Source organism: Eretmochelys imbricata, chromosome 8 (assembly GCF_965152235.1).
Source record: "Eretmochelys imbricata isolate rEreImb1 chromosome 8, rEreImb1.hap1, whole genome shotgun sequence".
In the NCBI taxonomy this organism is placed as follows: Eukaryota; Metazoa; Chordata; order Testudines; family Cheloniidae; genus Eretmochelys; species Eretmochelys imbricata.
This window is the reverse complement of record NC_135579.1, coordinates 47087058-47107243: the sequence shown is the minus strand read 5'-3', so window position 1 is coordinate 47107243 and position 20186 is coordinate 47087058. Positions and strand designations below refer to the sequence as shown.

At 42.9% G+C, this 20186-nt stretch overlaps 1 protein-coding gene across 1 annotated transcript in view; it reads right to left on the bottom strand.

Annotated features, from left to right (window-relative positions):
* Window positions 1-722: 722 nt before the first annotated feature.
* Window positions 723-20186, bottom strand: part of KIFAP3 (kinesin associated protein 3) — a 130301-nt gene continuing 110837 nt past the window's right edge. Inside the window, exon 20 of the mRNA XM_077824048.1 lies at window positions 723-1149. Within this exon, the coding sequence (XP_077680174.1) occupies window positions 1041-1149 (109 nt within the window). The 3' untranslated portion in view covers window positions 723-1040. The remainder of the gene's footprint in view (window positions 1150-20186) is intronic.

Below are 20186 nucleotides of genomic sequence, written 5' to 3'. Positions count from 1 at the left end.
GGAGACCTCTTGGCCCTGTAACTGCTAGTCAACAGTTTACAGTCTGTGCACAGACACAATTTAAGCTGGCTTGAGAGCTTATGGGGTGGGGCAAAAGTGGATTGGGCAAAAGTGGGTTGGGCAGCTTAAAAATCATGCTCTATCTTAGGTCCATAGTTAGCTACAGCAAATGTTGTTCTAACACTGCACGGCCTTATACACAAAGGCTAGATGAACTCTGTTAGAACATTGAAACATTCTTTTAAAGCATGGTTTCTAATTGTGGTAATTTAGATGGTGGAGACGGCTCTTGCTGTAACTGTTTGAAAATTGGCAAAGAGTCATGCGGCACCTTATAGACTAACAGACGTATTGGAGCATAAGCTTTCGTGGGTGAATACCCACTTCGTCGGATGCATGTTTCAAGTTCAAGATGAGTGAATCTGCATCTACCCTCCAATGTTACAGCTGTACAGCACCATACCCTCTGGGATGTGTGCTGTTGGGATGTTTGAATCCAGTGCTGTATTTCTGTAACAGTGTTCCAGGGTATAACCATTGGATGCCAGGCACTAGGCATTTCCAGTGGGTGGTTTACTCAAGTACTTGAACAGTACACGTACATCACTTAAAATGCTCCACAAGAGGCAATTACAAAAATCCCTCATGAACCAGAGAGAAACATGGAACTCAGTCATTCATCAGCACTGACTGCATGGTTTTTCTTTTTAATAGAAATTAAATTACTTGCTTAATATACATAATGTAATGTTTACTTTCCAGTCTAGTAGCTTTTCAATACTTGCTTTCAAGTCACATGGCAAACACTGTACAAAAATGATAATAAAGAGAAACCAATCGGTGAACACAGTCTGTGTTTGAAACACTAGAACCAGAAAGGGTTAGGTTTATCTAGAGCTAACACATAGCAAAGGATACATATCACGCAGACCCATTCCAGTATAACCATGCATTACCAGGGAGTGCTCTAAAGTCAGCTACATACAACTGGTTTCTAATGGAGCAGGAAGACAGAACCCTAAAGTACGCAGAGGGATGCTCTATCGGGTACCATAGCCGTAGTAGAAAGATTCATCAGAACGGTATCCATATGCAGTCGCAGGGCGGCCAGGAATACAAGCTGGCTGACCAAATGCATCCACTCCAATGCTGGGGAAGGGAAAAAAAAGAAGAGAGAAACTGATGTTGATGCTTGTGTTTCACATACAGGAAGTGCGCTCAAGGGCTGGGGCTCTCAAACTTTTTCCATAGGGCAGACCACATTCAAAGGTACTATCTTGAGCACCAACTCCCTTTGGACTCAAGATTCTGCAGACCCTCTCTCCCAGTCATGATCAGGTAATATCTCTGTAGAGATTAAGACAGCTCCTGAAAAGGAAAAGTAACACTAGGAAAGTATTTGATGGATTCTTTTAATAAAATGTTACTAGTTGGGAACAGAAGAGCCTGTATCACGTGACTAGCCAACGTTCTGTGGACTACACTTTTGGAACTTCTGGTTTAGTGGGCAATGCAAGGGATTGGGTGATGGGATTCCTAGATCCTGCTATACTATTAATTCAGTAGCAAGTCACTTCACTATGACTCGATTTCCTTGACTATAAAATGAGGATAATACTTCCCTGTCTGAGAGGATTTCAATATATTGCTATAATCCAACATTGTTGAAAACTGATATTGATGCAAAGCCCTCTGCTAACTGTATACAACAAACCAAATAGTCAAATTATCTTCTGACCAATGGAGAGAAACCCCAAAGTTATTGAGGAAATGGCAACTGCAAATATGGCACTGATTATGTACTAGGTCAGAAATTCACACCATGGTTTCTGAAGTGATAAGACCGACATCCAAAGGGCAGACAGACTTTATCATGTACTAAAGCCCTCTATGTTCTAGCCAGACTGAAGGTTAATTTGGTCTTCATATACAGTATCATTTTTCACCCTCTAGCTGTCCCAAATCAGTGAGTTAGATATAAAAGTGACAGATATTCTACATTCAGCAATAGCTCTGAGGTAGGAGACAGAGGCAGAGAAAAAAAGTGAATGTTGGCCAAGACACTGGATTATTGCATACTCTTTGGTATTATGCCATCTTTTACACTTGCACCTGAATAGACAGAGATGGACAAAAAGGACCTCAGTGTAGTGTCTGACTAGAACTACGGGGGAAGGAGCTGAACTTCTCACACAAAGACATTAAAGGGCTAGTGGCCACCAGTGCTTAAAGTGGGGAAGAGGTGCACTTTATTACTGCTGCCATTATCCTGCACATACTGAACACAGTTGTTGTAGACCACAACAGCATTAACATGTAAAAGAAAGGGATACCCAGGATACACAGATTGGTAATATCTCAAGCCCTGATTCAGCAAAGCACTTAAACACCTTTAACTTCAAGCCCATGCTTGAGCTAAACTGGCGTCATGATCAACAGAGCACTGAGAAGACCATGTTCCAGCACTTTATCTTCACACAGACACTGCTTCCAGCAACATGAAACTGGGCAGGACCTAGGGATGAACATGAGGAGTTTGGTGCTTGACCAGTCAGGAAACCAGTGTACCTAAAGGATGCTACAATGATAATCCAGAGAGTGGAGGACTTAAGAGTGCCAGACCCGCTTCCCCAGGGACAGAGAATGGCCAATAAGCCAAACTGCAAAGGAGATGATTCCCCTTGAGATAAGCCACCCGAGAGGTTACAGCCAGATATACACCTAAAGGCTGTGTTAGTATGTCTATACTGGTATACTATGCTGGCAAAGCCCTCCTAGCGTGGATGCAGTTTATCCCAGCTTCCCTAAGCAAAATAAATCATACTGGATGAGCTATTGCCAGCAGGAGAGTGAGTTTGTGTGTGTGTGTGTGTCCCCGGGAAAAAAGAAAAGGGGGGGTGAGAAAGCCTGGATTTGTGCTGGACATGGCCCACCTTGATTACCATGCACATTGTAGGGAGAGTGGTCACTTTGGATGAGCTATTACCAGCAGGAGAGTGAGTTTGTGTGTGTATGGGGGGTGGGGGGGTGAGAAAACCTGGATTTGTGCTGGAAATGGCCCACCTTGATTATCATGCACATTGTAGGGAGAGTGGTCACTTTGGATGAGCTATTACCAGCAGGATAGTGAGTTTGTGTGTGTGTTTTTTGGAGGGGGGTGAGGGGGTGAGAGAACCTGGATTTGTGCAGGAAATGGCCCAACTTGATTATCATGCACATTGTGTAGAGAGCTGTCACTTTGGATGGGCTATTACCAGCAGGAGAGTGAGTTTGTGTGTGGGGGGGTGGAGGGTGAGAAAACCTGGATTTGTGCTGGAAATGGCCCAACTTGATGATCACTTTAGATAAGCTATTACCAGCAGGACAGTGGGGTGGAAGGAGGTATTGTTTCATGATCTCTGTGTGTATATAAAGTCTGCTGCAGTTTCCACGGTATGCATCCGATGAAGTGAGCTGTAGCTCACGAAAGCTCATGCTCAAATAAATTGGTTAGTCTCTAAGGTGCCACAAATACTCCTTTTCTTTTTACTGGTAAGAGTGCAATTTTGCCAGAATAACCACGTCTACACTAGGACCTTCTGCCGGCACAGCTGTGTCAGTCTTGGATCACACCTCTTCATGCTTCTGACAGACAACTACCAGCATGAGTTTATATTGTAGACCTGGCCTACTAGCGCTCTGCTCCAAATCAGGATGCAGTGGTTCTGAGAGCTGTCTTTTTCTCCCTGAACCAGGAGTGCTATTGTCACACTTCACTAATTCACCATGGCCCTGGGGAAGGCCTGGAGTGCCATGCTGAACAAATTCCTCAGGAAGGTGAGGAGTCAAATAACACTGGTACATGCTCTAGTGTCCTGTCTGCTTAGGGTGGGGACAAGCTAAAGAGCATGGTCTGCGGCCTGCACTGGCTTCCCCTTCCTTACTGGAACCACTCCAAATTTCTGGGACTCTTTTACAAAGCCCTATGGGAAAGGGCATGTGATCTTCAAGATTGCCTCACTTTCCAGGTCTCTCTGCAGCAGCTACAGTCATCCAGCAGACTAGCAGGGAGCACTAGGTATGGCCTTCTCAACAGCAGGCTTGAGCCAAATGAGACCACGGAGGGTCCTATCCTCATCATCTCCAGACACACCTCTTCTCCAGTCCCCGAAGAATCAAAGACAATCAAACACTGCACTCAGAAATAAACCAACCATGATTACAGCCAAAGTAGACCAAAGAATGGAAGCTTTCAATTATGATAATCTCAAAATTTACTAACATACTGTAGGTAAGGGAAAATGTGTCTGAATATGCCTGATTCTCTATCTGTTATGGTAATGTAAATCCATGGATGTCAGTGGCATTACACAAGTGTAAAACTGGGGTGATAGGGTAGAATCAAGTCCATACTTTTTGTTAACCACTGTCCCTTTAAGTCAGAACTTCAGTTCAGGAATACTTTTTCTTCTTTCCTTCCACAAATTCTCAAACCGTTGACTTATCCAGTTCAGGCTCTACAGTCAAATAATTTGTAATTTTAAAAAGTTTAACTTGTTATAGTTTGCAGTGTTGGTCCCAGGATATTAGAGAGACAAGGTGGGTGAAGGCTCAAAAGGTTGTCTCTTTCACCAGCAGAAGTTGTTCCAATAAAAGATATTCCCTCACCCACCTGGTCTCTCTAATTTGTTATAGGAAACTCAGTTCTTCATTTTATTTATTTTTTACATTGGTGTTTTGTCTGTGATTGATGTTACATCAGTTTTGGATAATTTACCATTTATTATTGTGGTAACAACTAGAGACCCATCACATCTGTGATCGTGACTCTCATTCCTGAAAATTTTAGGCTGGGAAGACACTATATATATGGCAGGGGGACCACACTATTGCCAGCTGAAGGCTGCTTCGGCGATTAGTCAGAAACCCAAAGACCACAACTGTTTTGCATAAAACGGAATCAGGTGCAGCCCCTTTCAACTTTAATGTGGTGGAATGCGGGGGAGGAGATGCAGGTCCCAAATGGCTACTTAGTTCAAGACAAAACTCAGCATCCTCACTCATACTCAGATTTCCTAAGGGCAGATTATCCTAATTAAATATGAAAGTGGCTGCACCTAGCACTGCAGAAGTGTGTGGGTTTCTTCTGGCCTTTGTCCTCCTTAATACAGTATATGATACCAAAAAAAGGAGTGGAATATTGTGCTGGCCACAAGTACTATTCACCACTAGATGGCACTCTCTCATTACAGAATATTGCCAAGTACTTCCAACTATTTCCAGTTTAGTAATCCTTATTTAAACAACTTCTAAATGTATCTAAATGGATAAAAAGTTAGGCACAAAAACATGGTTTCAATTACATTCTCAGCAAATCAATTTTTTCCCCTTTTTGTAAATGTGTAAGTAATTAGGTACAGGTCCCTACAGGTTAAACTTTGAGCAGCATCAGTTATTTCCAAATGGTTCTGACATATGGTAGTATCCTGAAGAAAAATGTAAGAGATGGATCAGCTGATAACTACTTCAGAGATTGCATTAAAAAAAAGAGAACAGAAAATTATATTAAACTCACCCCCCTCCAGAAAATGGTGCACTAGCTAAATATTTTCCTTAGGTAAATGAATCCTTTTCTATGCCTCAGAAAATACTGGTTTTGCTTTCAAGTGAGTTTAGTGCTCTTTAAAAGTCTGAGCCTACCCTCTTGGATGATTGGGATTGGTGGGCAGAGTCTACCTGAATGAAAGCCTCTCCATCCCTCCATCCCCTCAGCTGAGGGAGGGGCCACAGAACCCAGAAAATAACTGAGTACCAGGGACAAAAAGTGAACTATCAGGGGCCAGCACTGCAGACTGAAGTTCTGGTGATACCCAGAACAGCTATACTAAGAGCAATGACAGCGTAAGCATGCCCCATGCCTGCGTTCTGCTGCAATCTTGACCTGGAAAGGCCACCTTGGTGATGGAGAAAGGAGTTTAGTATCCATGTCTCACTGAGTCGTTCCACACCTCTGCCAAGGATGGAGCCAGTTGTGATGTTGGGGTTTAAGATGTCCACTAGTGACTGGACTGAGAACTTGCTTCATGGATTCTTATTTCTACCTTAGACCCTAGACTATTCCATGCTTTACTGCACATTGGGCTACCCACATTTGCCACCCGTGCCTGTCACCTGCCCTTCTCTTCAAATCTTCCCATTTCATGTTGAGGTGCTTAGAGTTAGATGTCATTCAGAATTGTTTGTTTCCATGTTATTCGCAGTCTTCCTCGCTTTCTTCTTTTGTTTTCTGCTGTCTTCTTTTGTAGATTTGTGAGCAGGTGCCGTATCCAGTAATGTTTCTAACTTCTTCATTCTTCTTCCTATCTCTATTTGTTATTCCCAATATTCTTCTCAGACATTAGTGATGAAATGCATCCAGCTTTTGTGTATCTTTCTTAGTAAGTTGCCATGTCTCACTGAGATATGTTGTGATGGCAATAACAATTGCTTTTATTTCTACACTAGCAATCAAATCCAAACTTACTCTTAACTAAAGAACTGGTATTAGTATTATTGATAGCACCTAAAGGAGTGCTGGGCACTATACAGAGCCCTGTTCTAAAAAGGCAGTGACATATTTTAATGAAATCAAGCAAGTAACCCCAATCCTCCACCTCCTCAATCCCCCTTAAAAAAAAATCCATCATTTTCACTTCCCACTACACAGTTCAAATTGATACCTAATGGGAGCTCATTCATACCACATACATTTATCTAATAGAAACCGATCGCACAACATTGTAGTGAGTCTGGAACAAGTGAGTTTCTGAAATTGCCCTAATCTATAAAACCTTAAGGCATCTTTGTCTTAAATATTTTTTATTTGATGGGAGCAGTTGGTGACTGTGCTCACCACACAGCAAAAGCACCACTGTTTTCTCACGGATGGTTTACCAACAAGTCTGGGACTCATGGAGTTAAACAGGGAACACAACTAATTATTATGTAATGCTAACCTCAGCTGCTGGTTCATTTTGAGACCCTTTAAAATATGAACTGTGTATTTTACCCCTATGCACTCGCTTAATGATTTGTTTTTTTTAGACTGAAATCACTTCCAGCCATCAGTTATACTCGCGGTCTCTACACATGCACTTCTACAAGCACAAATATTTCTTTTTCCTATTGGTCTGCCAGCCCCTGTCAGAGCAAATTTCACTTTAAACTAAATGCAATGATACTTAAAACCTCTTGGATTACTCAGGCTGCTGGCATGATCTATGACCTTCCCAAAATGACAGCTGAACTTTCTAATTTGCTTGTACGGCTGGGGAACCGAAGAACACATGCCAAGGGGGAAAATGCTCCTAATGTGCATGAGTGAAGAGAGATTTCTTAACAGCTTTATTTATTGATATTTACCTTGATTCATAATGTACAAAAATAATGTGCCTGTCCTGGGCCCATGGTGCCTAGGAGACATTTTAAAATACAAAAATACAATCAAACAATACTAGCAATGTCACCCTTATCCAAGCCAGGAAATGCCAAGCAGTATCCCCCTTCCCCACATATACCGGCTCTCATTGTACCCGTCCCTCGCTCAAAGCCTGAGAGAACAGACAGGCTTTGTAGTAGGCCTGGAAGATTGGGCTGTTTCAGACCAGGGGATGAGGGTATTCCAGTTCAGGGGCTCGCACTGGCTGCACTATGGTGCAGGCAGAGAACAGGGCTCTCTAGGTTCTTCCACATTAGGAAAATTAGCATCCGTATTACAAAAATGGCCAGCGATGGTGTACATGACAGTGGTAAAGACACCTCAGCCCTGCCTATACCGGTGCTCAGACCATTCTGAGCACTGGTGCTGACAGTTACTGCAATATGGGTACTAATTCCTGAAGTGTAGGCAAGCCCTCAGAGAGGCAGCTCCCAGGTCATTTGGGACTTTATGAGTCAAAAGAAACATTTTGAAATCTATCTGGAAATCCAAAGTAGCCAGCACAGAACCCAGGGCACCCATGTTGTGTGCTCCCAGCAGAAAATACTGCTGAGGACACAGGCAGCCTCACTATACACCAGCTTCAGTCTCAGACTGCATTTAAAGATACCATATAGCAGCATGCAGAGTGCACTGCAATAATCAAATGGAGGTGACACACACATGAATGAGGAAAGCCAGGTCCACATCTGAAAGAAGAGGTTGCAACCTCCTGATGAAGTGGAGATGGACATAGGCCTTCTGGCAACTGCTGATACATGACCCCACAGCAGTTGGGGAAATTGTATTTCAGAACTTGAATATAGATTTAAGAGCTTGACTTTAGGGACCTAAATAAGAATTTTTTTGGCCTCTGTTGCATGTTTGGCACCCAAAAACACAGGGACCAAAAATAATTGGCCACTGAAAACAGGAGGTCAAGGTCACATACAGTGTTAGTGTCAGAGCCAGGATTAGAAGCCAGGTGTCTTCAAATCCTAGTCCTGCTCAGAAGACCAGCCAACCCCCACTACCTACATATTTTGCATGAATCAGATTGATGCAAGACCCACCTGTAATTTTGAGAGGCACTAAACTAGTCAATGGGAACACATTTTAGAAAGGTCTCCATTTAGTACAAGTGCAAATGTTTATCCACACACGCAAGGTGGGACCTTGATCCAGAAAAGCACTTATGTATGAGCAGAACTTTGCGCTCATTAATAGCTCTATGGACTTCTGTCAGACTACTCACATGCTTAAAGCTACTTGTGTGCTTAGGTGCTTTGCTGAAGTTCATTTGCACGCATAACTATGCAACACATGTACACACATGGGATCCAATCCTGCTCCCACTGATTTATAACTGTGATCTGGCAAAACTTCCACAGACGTCAATGGAATCAGGATTAGGCCCATGTTTTTGGGTGTGCAGGATCTTTGAAAACTTGGCCGCAGTGCTGCCCACAGACATGGAGCTCCCTTTTTGAGAATCACTTGCATACCTTATTATGATGAATATTTTAAGAATGCGGTTTAAAATGTGCAAGGTTCTCCCCCCACACACACAATTGGTATTCACAATCATCTTATCCTCAGAGTCCTATCATTTCACTTCTGAAAGACAATCTATTAGTCAGTGACAGTATTGTTGATAACATATGGTACTGTTGCAGTTCTAGCCATCCTTTTGTAAAATCCTATGCCATAAAACTGTGGAATGCATAAACTGTATCAGGTTAGCTGTGTATAACAGAGGATGAATTATGTTCAATACATAGTAGAAGACTGTATTTTTCACTCTTGGGGTACCCAAGCCATGAAAGTGAAACACCACTCACCATAACTTTCAGACATAAGCCCAGCATTATAATACATAAATAATGAACTGCATCTAAATTGTATCATACTTGAGTGCCAACAAGAGACAGGACTGGATAGTGTTTAAGTCTGTATTTTCTCTCCTCTCTTGGTAGCTCTCATTTTTAAGTGCTGATGAAAGGTACTAGATTGAAAGCCCAAGAGCCTTTATCTGCAGGTAAGGCACTACAAGCTTCTCAGTGTGTTGCCCCCCCCCACCCCACCACACACACCAAGACCACCTTTAGAGTTGGGAGGATCGTTCAGTAGCCACATTAGTTCTCTGGTCTTTCTGCTGAGACTGCCAACCAAGTGCCAGCTAGGATGAACGTTTTGTGATGGACCCCTGTTCAGTAAGTAACGGATCAAGGCCACTATGCTAGTGTCACACAGGTCACTTAGCGTTCAGATGGTAGCTACTCATGGTTGCTTGGACTCTGGTAACCAAAGAGACGAAAGGTTCCACAGACCCACTATATAATAGTCTGATGCAGCTACTTCTCTGTTTCTCCTTAATTGTCCACTAACTTGTTCTGCCCTTCAATTTGTGAGAGCAAATCCTGGGAGACAGAATATAAATTTTTTTAAAAGTCAGAGGTTTTTATATGTAACAACATATCCCATAAACTATAGTCATGAGCAGTAATATGATATGATCATGGCATGATAAACCACAAATATTTTAAATTCTGTATCTCATGGCCCCACCTTCCTTCTTCCCTTTCTGTTTATTTTTCCCATACTTTGTCTCTCTCAAACTCAGCTTGGATGGAAGCTTTATGTAGCAATAAATGCACAGTTCCTGCCCCAAAGTGCCATGCACATCCGCAAACTAATATTAAATATTAATTACACAATTATATTAACATTAACGTTACAAAGTCAAGCACTCAAAAATTTGGAAATGCCAGAATTAAGGTTTTCTGTGCTCCCTTGTGCATATGCTTTATGATATAGTCTTTAATTAATCACTAGACCCATTAAATCGACCCCCCGCTACATCGATCACAGCAGCATCGATCCCCGGTAAGTCTAGACATGGCCTGACTTACAGATACAGCTGTGAGTGCTCAGCACTTCTGTAAATCAGATTAAGGGTGTCAAGTCAGGTGCCTAAAGTTTGGTGTAAGTGACTTGCCCTGCATCACACAGGAACTCTGTGGCAGAGGCAGGGATAGAATCTAATGCTCTAGGGCAGTGGTTCTCAAAGCTGGTCCGCCGCTTATTCAGGGAAAGCCCCTGGTGCGCCGAACCAGTTTGTTTACCTGCCGTGTCCGCAGGTTTGGCTGATCGCGGCTCCCACTGGCCGTGGTTCGCCAGTCCGGCGTGCCAGGGGCTTTCCCTGAACAAGCGGTGGACTGGCTTTGAGAACAACTGCTCTAGGGTACCATTCAACTGCTTTAACCATGAAACCATCCATTCTTTTTCTGAAGTCTCCTGCCTCATTCACTACACACTTTCCAACTTCTGCAACAAACGAGGCGGGGTCCTATAGACAACAGCCTCTTTATCTACACAGCTGTGATTTCTCCTGAGTGAGCCAGGGGTCCTAAAGGAAAAAGTAGCATGTGATCATGTAATTAAAGACTGTACCATAATGCATATGGACAAGAAGTCTCAATTAAGGTTGCAGAGACCTTAATTCCGACATGTTCTAATTTCAGAGTGCTTGATTTTGCAACTTTAATGTTCTTTTAATGTAGGCTGGTGGGTGGCTGTTCTCCCCCCATGTATTATTTACTATTCAATTTAAAAAAAATTGAAAATACAAATTCCACCATGTGGCATCAGAGCCCCCTTGCTTGCAGTTCAGGTGCCTTGACCTGCACCCGGAATGGCCTGTGGCAGCCCAGAACTACAACTGCATGGAAAGTCCTGTTCAGCTCTAGGCTACAGCATGCAAAAAGTGGAAACTAGGTCAAATTACAAATAGGGCTGTCGAGCGATTAAAAAAATTAATCACGATTAATTGCACTGTTAAGTAATAATAGAATACCATTTATTTAAATATTTTTGGATGGTTTCTACATTTTCAAATATATTGATTTCTATTACAACATAGAATACAAAGTGTACAGTGCTCACTTTATTTTTTTATTACAAATATTTGCAATGTAAAAAACAAAAACCAGTATTTTTTAATTCACCTAATACAAGTACTGTAGTGCAATCTCTATCAAGAAAGTTGAACTTACAAATGTAGAATTATGTACAAAAAATAACTGCATTCAAAAATAAAACAATGTAAAACTTTAGAGCCTACAAGTCCACTCAGTCCTATTTCTTGGTCAGCCAATCACTCAGACAAACAAGTTTGTTTACATTTTCAGGAGATAATGCTGCCCACTTCTTGTTCATAATGTCACCTGAAAGTAAGAATAGGCGTTCGCATGGCACTGTTGCAGCTGGCATCACAAGATATTTACGTGCCAGATGTGCTAGAGTGTCATATGTCCCTTCATCCACCATTCCAGAGGACATGCGTCCATGATGATGACGTGTTCTGCTTGATTACAATAGAAAGCAGTGTGGACCGATGCATGTTCATTTTCATCATCTGAGTCAGATGCCACCAGCAAAAGGTTGATTTTCTCTTTTTTTGGTGGTTCGGGTTCTCTAGTTTCTGCATCGGAGTGTTACTCTTTTAAGACTTCTGAAAGCATGCTCCACACCTCATCCCTCTCAGATTTTGGAAGGCACTTCAAATTCTTAAACCTTGGATCGAGTGCTACAGCTAACTTTAGAAATTTCACATTGGTACCTTCTTTGCGTTTTGTCAAATCTGCAGCAAAAATGTTCTTAAAATCAACAACGTGCTGAGTTATCATCCGAGACTGCTATAACATGAAATATATGGCAGAATGTGGGTAAAACAGAGCAGAGACATACAATTCTCCCCAAAGAATATCAGTCACAAATTTAACAAACACATTTTTTTAATGAGCATCATCAGCATGTCCTCTGGAATGGTGGCCAAAGCATGAAAGGGCGTAAGAATATTTAGAATATCTGGCATGTAAATAACTTGCAATGCCTCCTACAAAGGTCCCAGGCGAATGCCTGTTCACACTTTCTGGTGACACTGTAAATAAGAAGTGGGCAGAATTATCTCCTGTAAATGTAAACAAACTTGTTTGTCTTAGCGATTGACTGAATGAGACGTACGACAGAGTGGACTTGTAGGCTCTAAAGTTTTGCATTGTTTTGTTTTTGAGTGCAGTTATGTAAGAAAACAATTCTACATTTGTAAGTTTCATTTTCACGATAAAGAGATACAGTACTTGTATGAGGTGAACTGAAAAATACTGTTTCTGTGGTTTATCATTTTTACAGTGAAAATATTTGTAATAAAAAATAAAGTGAGCAGTGTACACTTTGTATTCTGTTGTAATTGAAATCAATATATTTGAAAATGTAGAAAACCATCCAAAAATATTTAATAAATTTCAATTGGTATTTATTGTTTAACAGTGCAATTAAAACGGTGATTAATCGTGATTAATTTTTTAAATGACGCTTAATTTTTTTGAGTTACTCACGCGAGTTAACTGCGATTTATCGACAGCCCTAATTACAAAAGATGAATATAAACAAACAACATAAGTATGCAGGGACAAAATTAGAAAGGCCAAGGCACAAAATGAGATTAAACTAGCTTGACACAAAGGGTAAAAAGAAAACATTTTACAAATATATGAGATGCAAGAGGAAGACCAAGGACAGGGTAGCCCCGTTACTCAATGGGGGATGGGGGGACAATCACGGAAAATGTGGAAATTCCAGAAGTGCTAAATTACTCTTTTGTTTCAGTTTTCACCAAAAACGTTAGTAGCAATTGGACATCTAACACAGTGAAAGTCAGTGAAAATGAGGTTGGATCAGAGGCTAAAATAGGGAAAAAAGTTAAAAATTACTTCAGACAATTTAGATGTCTTCCAGTCACCAGGGCCTGATGAAATACATCCTAGAATACTCAAGGAACTGACTGAGGAGATATCTGAGTCATTAACGGTTATCTTCAAAAAGTCATGGAAGACGGGAGAGATTCCAGAGGACAGGAAGAGGTCAATTAATATTAATATAGTGCCAATTTATAAAAAGGGAAATAAGGAAAACCCAGGGAATTACAGACCAGTCAGTAACTTAACTTCAATACCCGGAAAGATAATGGAGCAAATAATTAAGCAATCAAAATTTGCCAACACCTAGAAGATAATAAGGTTATAAGTAACAGTCAGCATGGATTTGTCAAAAACAATTTGTGGCAAACCAACCTAATAGCTTTTTTTAACCGGGTAACAAGCCTTGTGCATAGGAGGGAAGCAGTAGATGTGATATATCTTGACTTTAGTAAGGCTTTTTATACTGTCTTGCATGATCTTCTCATAAACAAACTAGGGAAATAGAACCTAGATGGAGCTACTATAAGGTGGGTGCATAACTAGATGGAAAACCATTCCCAGAGAGTAGTTATCAGTGATTCACAGTCAAGCTGGAAGGGCATATGAAGTGGGGTCCCACAGGGATCAGTTTTGGGTCTGGCTCTGTTCAATATCTTCATCAATTATTTAGATAATGGCATAGAGTACACTTAAAGTTTGTGGAGAATACCAAGGTCAGAGGGGTTGCAAGTGCTTTGGAGGATAGGATTAAAATTCAAAATGATCTGGTCAAACTGGAGAAATGGTCTGAAGTAAATAGAATGAAATTGAGTAAGAAGAAATGCAAAGTACTCCACTTAGAAAGGACTAATCAGTTGCACACATACAAAAAGGGAAAGGACTGCCCAGGAAGGAGTACTATATAAGAGGATCTGGCCATTATAGTGGATCACAAACTAAAGGAGAGTCAACAATGTAACACTGTCACACAAAAAAAGCAAACATCATTCTGGCATTTATTAGCAGGAGTGTTGCAAGCAAGACATAAGTATTAATTCTCTATTCCACACTGATTAGGCCTCAGCTGGAATATTGTGTCCAGTTCTGGGCACCACATTTCAGGAAACATGTGGACAAACTGGAGGAAGTCCAGAGAAGAGCAACAAAAATGATTAAAGGTAGAAAAAACATGACCTAAGAGGGAAGACTGAAAAACATTGGGTTTGTTTAGTTTGGAGAAAAGAAGACTGACAGGGGACATGATAACAGTTTTCACATAAATAAAAGGTTGTTACAAGAAGAGAGAAAAATTGTTCTCTTCAACTCTGAGGATAGGATAAGAAGCAACGGGGTTAAATTGCAGCAAGGGAGGTTCAGGTTGGACATTAGGAAAAACTTCCTAACTGTCAAGGTAGTTAAGCACCGGAACAAATTGACTAGGGAGGTGGTAGAATCTCCATCATTGGAGATTTTAAAGAGCGGTTTAGACAAACACCTCTCAGGGATGGTCTAGATAATACTTAGTCCTGCCATGAGTGCAGGGGACTGGATTAGATGACCTCTCAAAGTCCCTTCCAGTCCTATGATTCTATGCTTAGTGTGGACAGACTCTTCAGGCAATTTAGCTGTTAAAATCTCAGTCCCAGTCTCCACATTGAATTTGTGTGAACTGCAATTACCATTTGTAATTTTTCAAAGGTTTATAACTTGGCCAGATTAGGGTGGATTTTCACAGGGACAATAAAACGCATACCCCTGACACAAAGGGCCACCCCACACTGCCAAATTTGAAATCCCTGCTCCAAAGCTTCTTAAAGAAAAGATCACCAGAATTTATTTAACATGGGCAAAACAACATTTGTATTTAGTCTTGTTCTCAGAAATGACTAAATCGTTTTGGCTGAAGTTTTTTTTTAAAAAATTCAGCCTGAGGCAGACACCCAGCATGGAAAATTTCAACCCAAAGAGAAATTCTGGCAAAGTTATAAGCCACTGAAGACAAGGTCTTATAATGGGAAGTGACAGGCAACCTTAAGAATAGGCTGCACTACCAGCCCCACCTATAATAAGGAGCCACATTATCTCCCCTACTTTTCTGCATGAATGGGTAGGACAGAGGGCTGTAGTGAGGGAGGTAGAAGAGAAACTCAAGCAGCATTACCCTCCTCCCCTGCCACCAGATCCCATGGAGGTCCCCCATGTAAATGTGTGTGGCTTAGACTCTACTCACCTTGGGGGCAGGGCAGAGTCCCATCTTATGCTCCAATTTTGCCCCCAAACTTGCAGTGTTCCCCATTGAAGTGAATGAAGTTATTACAGATTTCCCACCGATGCTCAACCTGGGCCTGACTGATCATAGAATCATAGAATCATAGAATATCAGGGTTGGAAGGGACCCCTGAAGGTCATCTAGTCCAACCCCCTGCTCGAAGCAGGACCAATTCCCAGTTAAATCACTTTTATTCTGGTGTTACACCGATGGTTTCAATGACATGACACTAACCAGCCCCCATCTCCTCCCTCAGAGGCAGCACACTGAGGTGGCAGCTAACCAATAGCAGCAGGGGTCCTGAAGGAGCAGGTAAGCTAGGAGTCTGGAGGACTCCACTCAAATATTGTGGGTCCCCAGTGCACACACATTCCAAATGCCACAACCCTGTCCAATTGCTGGAGAGAAACCCCCTCTCTGGAACACTCTTGGGGACTCCACAAATTGTAACTCTCCAAGTCTCCATAGTACAATACCTGTTCCATGGTGGAAGGGGTGATCAGAGCCTCTGCACACACCCCACTTTGGTGTTACCCACTGAAGTCAGAGGTACGAGGCACCCCTGTTGCAGCCACCTCGAACAAGTGACCAAAGCTTCAATTGACGTTATTGCTCCAGTGTTACAAGATCGACCAGACAGCCTGGTGTTTAGCTGGTCATATATGCGGCGCATCCATTTTCCAGATCAAAAATCCTTCTGGACACAATATAGTGGATCAAAGACACCACTAATGTAACTCACATATACTACGTTAGCAGTTGTAGCAATGTGTGCATGCATGTGTAGATGGGGATTGTGTGAAAATGCACTCAGTTCTGAAAGTATCAGTGAGCTGCGGGGCGGGACTTCTTGGGCCAAGCTGCCAGAGCATGGTTGGGAAGTCTCAGCTGGAGGAAGTGAATGATAAGGCCATTAAACAGAAATGTTTTCTTAGCTCTCTCCAGTGGTACTGCAATCCTGATTGACAGACACAGATTCACACAAAACTCTGTAGCATTATCTGTTATTCTCCCTCTTTTCTCCAAGACAAGCTGCAACAAATCCGAATTAGATCATGCCTGGGCTGCCAGTGCAGACCTGTGCCTGTGTGAATGTAACGAGCCCATGAATGACACCATGCTAGTCACAATGGCCCTGGAACAGCCATTTTAATTACTGAAAAGTTATATTGTGTTGCCTGCTGAAAAAAAAAAATCCACAAACTGATTGTAGGAGATCACTCTAATGAAGATCTGTTACCAGCCAGAAAGATATTACACTATGTTAATTTATTTTCTCAGAGAAGGACGAATTGCACTGAATATTCAGCAGCTTTTTGTGGCTCTCTTTTTAGGTGTATACTCAGGGTGGAAGGTATTGAGGGAAGGGTTTACAGGCAGAATCAACTGGCTAAAAATCCTGATCATGTGGCTTTGAAGAGCAGACCCAGAACTTGGTATGAACTCTCTTTAAATATGGTTAATGTCGTCAGCCCTAATTGTTAAATCAGCCAAAAGAGAAAGATGCTCTGTAAAGCAACCAAGCGGAACCCATAACTAATACCACACCAAGCTATTGAGTATGTGACAGAATCCGTTACACACTTGGGCACACTTTGGAAAGCACAGACTTAAGTTTCATGTATTGACCTAATACAATGCTGACTTTATGCCCTAAACAAAACAACTGACTTCAGTGGAGTAGAGCGGGAGGTATGAGACCATTAGATTTGGCCAACTAACCTTTGAAAGGAGGCGGCGCATCAGAGAAACCTATCAAACCTATTTCTGTCACTCATTAAAACAGGTTAACCCCAAGGAGCCCATATGTCCGGCTCTCAAAACACTGCATTAAATGGAGTTTCCAGATGCCATTTGGCAAAAACTCCAAGAGCATCTTAACAAAATTCTCTTGTTCCAGCAATTTAATTATAGGCCAACAGCAAAATCTGAGAACTGTGGAGAAATGAGCATTGTCTTCAACATCCGAGTCCAGCTACATATCCAGGGAAAAGAGCTCTAGAGTTCACTGCTGAGAAGTGATTCTTAAATGTTTCACAACTGAATGGTCTTAAAACAAAAGCTCTGAATTAAGAAATTCAGAACCCAATAAGTCTTGTTGAAAAGTAGCATAGCCTATTATCTCTGCTGAGTGATGGAAGATGGTTCAGTTGTGAGGGGACAGCTAGAGACTTGGGAGACCCAGTATCAATTCCCTGCTCTGATACTGATTCCAAGTGACCCTGGGCAAGTCATTAGACTCTCTGTGCCTACGTGCCCCCATCTGCACAATGGGGAGAGCAGCACTTTCCCTACCACACAGGGGTGCTGTGAGGATAAATACATTGAAGACTGTGGGTATGTCTACACTGGTAAAGTTACAGCGCCACTCAGAGAGCTCTGAAGGGAAACCGCTGTTGTGTTTTCACACTGTCAGCTGCCAGCGCAATACCGTGTTCACACTTGTGGCACTTGCAGCGGTATTCAGAGTGGTGCACTCTGGGCAGCTATCCCACAGAGCATTTCTTCCTCTTCTGCCACTAAGAGTTGTGGGAAGGTGGAGGGGGTCGCGGGGCATCCTGGGTCCTGTCCCAATGCCCTGTGATACACTGCTTCGCATCCCAGCGATCCCTGTGCTCCCGTCCATATTTGGCGCCATCTTTTAACAGTTTGTATACTGCACGCTCTGCCTCTTTGGTCTGCAGGAATGGATCACACACTGTTGACCAGTATCGCTCTAACATGTCATGAGTGGCAGTGGAGTTATTCCTTAAACTACAAAGGTAAGAGGAGTGCGACATTGATCTCGTCACACGTGGTAGCTACGATATGAGATTGCATGTGGCATTCACGGAGGTGCTGACCACAGTGAAACACCGCTTTTGGGCTCGGGAAACAAGCACCGAGTGGTGGGATCACATAGTCATGCACGTCTGGGATGATGAGCAGTGACTGCAAAACTTTCGGATGAGGAAAGCCACATTCATGGGACTGTGTGGTGAGCTCACCCAGGCCTGGCGGCACAAGCACATGAGAATGAGAGCTGTCCTGCCTTTGGAGAAGCACATGGCGATTGCACTGTGGACGCTGGCTACTCCAGACTGCTACCGATCAGTCACTAACCAGTTCAGAGTGGGAAAGTCGACCATTAGACTCGTGTTGACGGAAGTGTGCAGGGCCATTAATCGCAACCTGCTCTGAAAGACCGTGACTCTGGGCAACGTGCATGACATTGTGGATGACTTTACACAAATGGGCTTCCCTAACAGCGGAGGAGTGATAAATGGCACACATATTCCAATTCTCGCACCAGACAACCTAGCCACATTAATTGGAAGGGGTATTTCTCTATGGTTCTCCAGGCGCCTGTGGATCACCGTGGGTGTTTGATGGACATTTACACAAGCTGGTCCAGAAAGGTGCATGACGCACACATCTTTCGGAACACTGACCTGTTCAGGAAGCTGCAAGCAGGGACTTTCTTCCTGGGACAGAAGATCACAATAGGGGAAGTAGAAATGCCCCTTGTGATACTGGGCGACCCTGCCTACCCCATAATGCCGTGGCACCTTGACAGCAGCAAGGAGTGGTTCAATAACAGGCTGAGCAAGTGCAGAATGACTGTTGAGTGTGCTTTTGGATGTTTAAAGGCCTGCTGGCGCTGCCTATATGGGAGGCTGGACCTGGCCGATGACAATATTCCTACGCTTATAGCTGCATGCTGTACACTCCATAATATTTGTGAAGGGAAGGGTGAAAGCTTCACTCAGGGCTGGACCACTGAGGCTCAGCACCTGGAGGCTGAATTTGAACAGCCAGAGACCAGGGCTATTAGAGGGGTGCAGCATGGGGTAAAAAGGATCAGGGATACCTTAAGGCAGCAATTTGAAGCTGAAAGCCACTAATATTTGTTGCTATGCTCGGGAGTGCAGTGCTTGTAATGCTAGGAGGTGATTGTGATTAGTGCAGAAAATGCACTATGAAGGTTTAAGAAAATTGCTTGCTGCTTTGCAGGGCTGTGTTTGCTTTCAGTTAATAAAGATTGCTTTCAAACCAACACAATTCTTTTATTAAAAAAAAAAACAACCACCGGAGGAGAGAGACAAACAAAAAAACACATCAGCACTGAGGGGGATGAGGGAAGGGAAGGTCCCAGGAGGAGGTGGGGTCCCAGTTAAAGATTTGTATATGTGCACGTATCATATCCAACCTTCTCCTTTAGAGTACAGTGCAGCGGGTACTGTACTTCAAAAGGGCTACACTGCAGAGGGATGGGTGTTGAGTGCAGTGGGTACTGGGAGTCCGCAGTGTTGGACTGTGACAGGGGAGGAGTGGAATGCTGCAGGTACAGACTGGAGCCAGGAGGTTGATAAGAGTGTGTTGGCGGTGTCTGGGGGACGCATGGGAAAGAGTTTTGCGACAGCAGTTGCAGGGGAGGATTGGAGGGCGTGGAGCTGCTCGGTTTGCAGTGCTAGTAGCGCTTGGAGTGCGTCCACTTTGCGCTTCATAACATTTAAGAGCCTCTCCGTGGCTTCGTTCTGGCGCACCGCATTCTCCTTTTGGTCCCTCTTCTCGCTGTCCTGCCACTCCTTCAATTCCTGTTTCTCGGCTGCGGAATGCATCATGACCTCAAGCAGAAAGTCATCCTTAATTCTTCGTGGCCGCTTTCTAATTCTGCGCAGCCATCTGTGATAACAAAGAGGGAGGCTGGGCTCCCAAGGTCATATCTGTGAAGCCAAAATGCAACATTTTACAGAAGCAG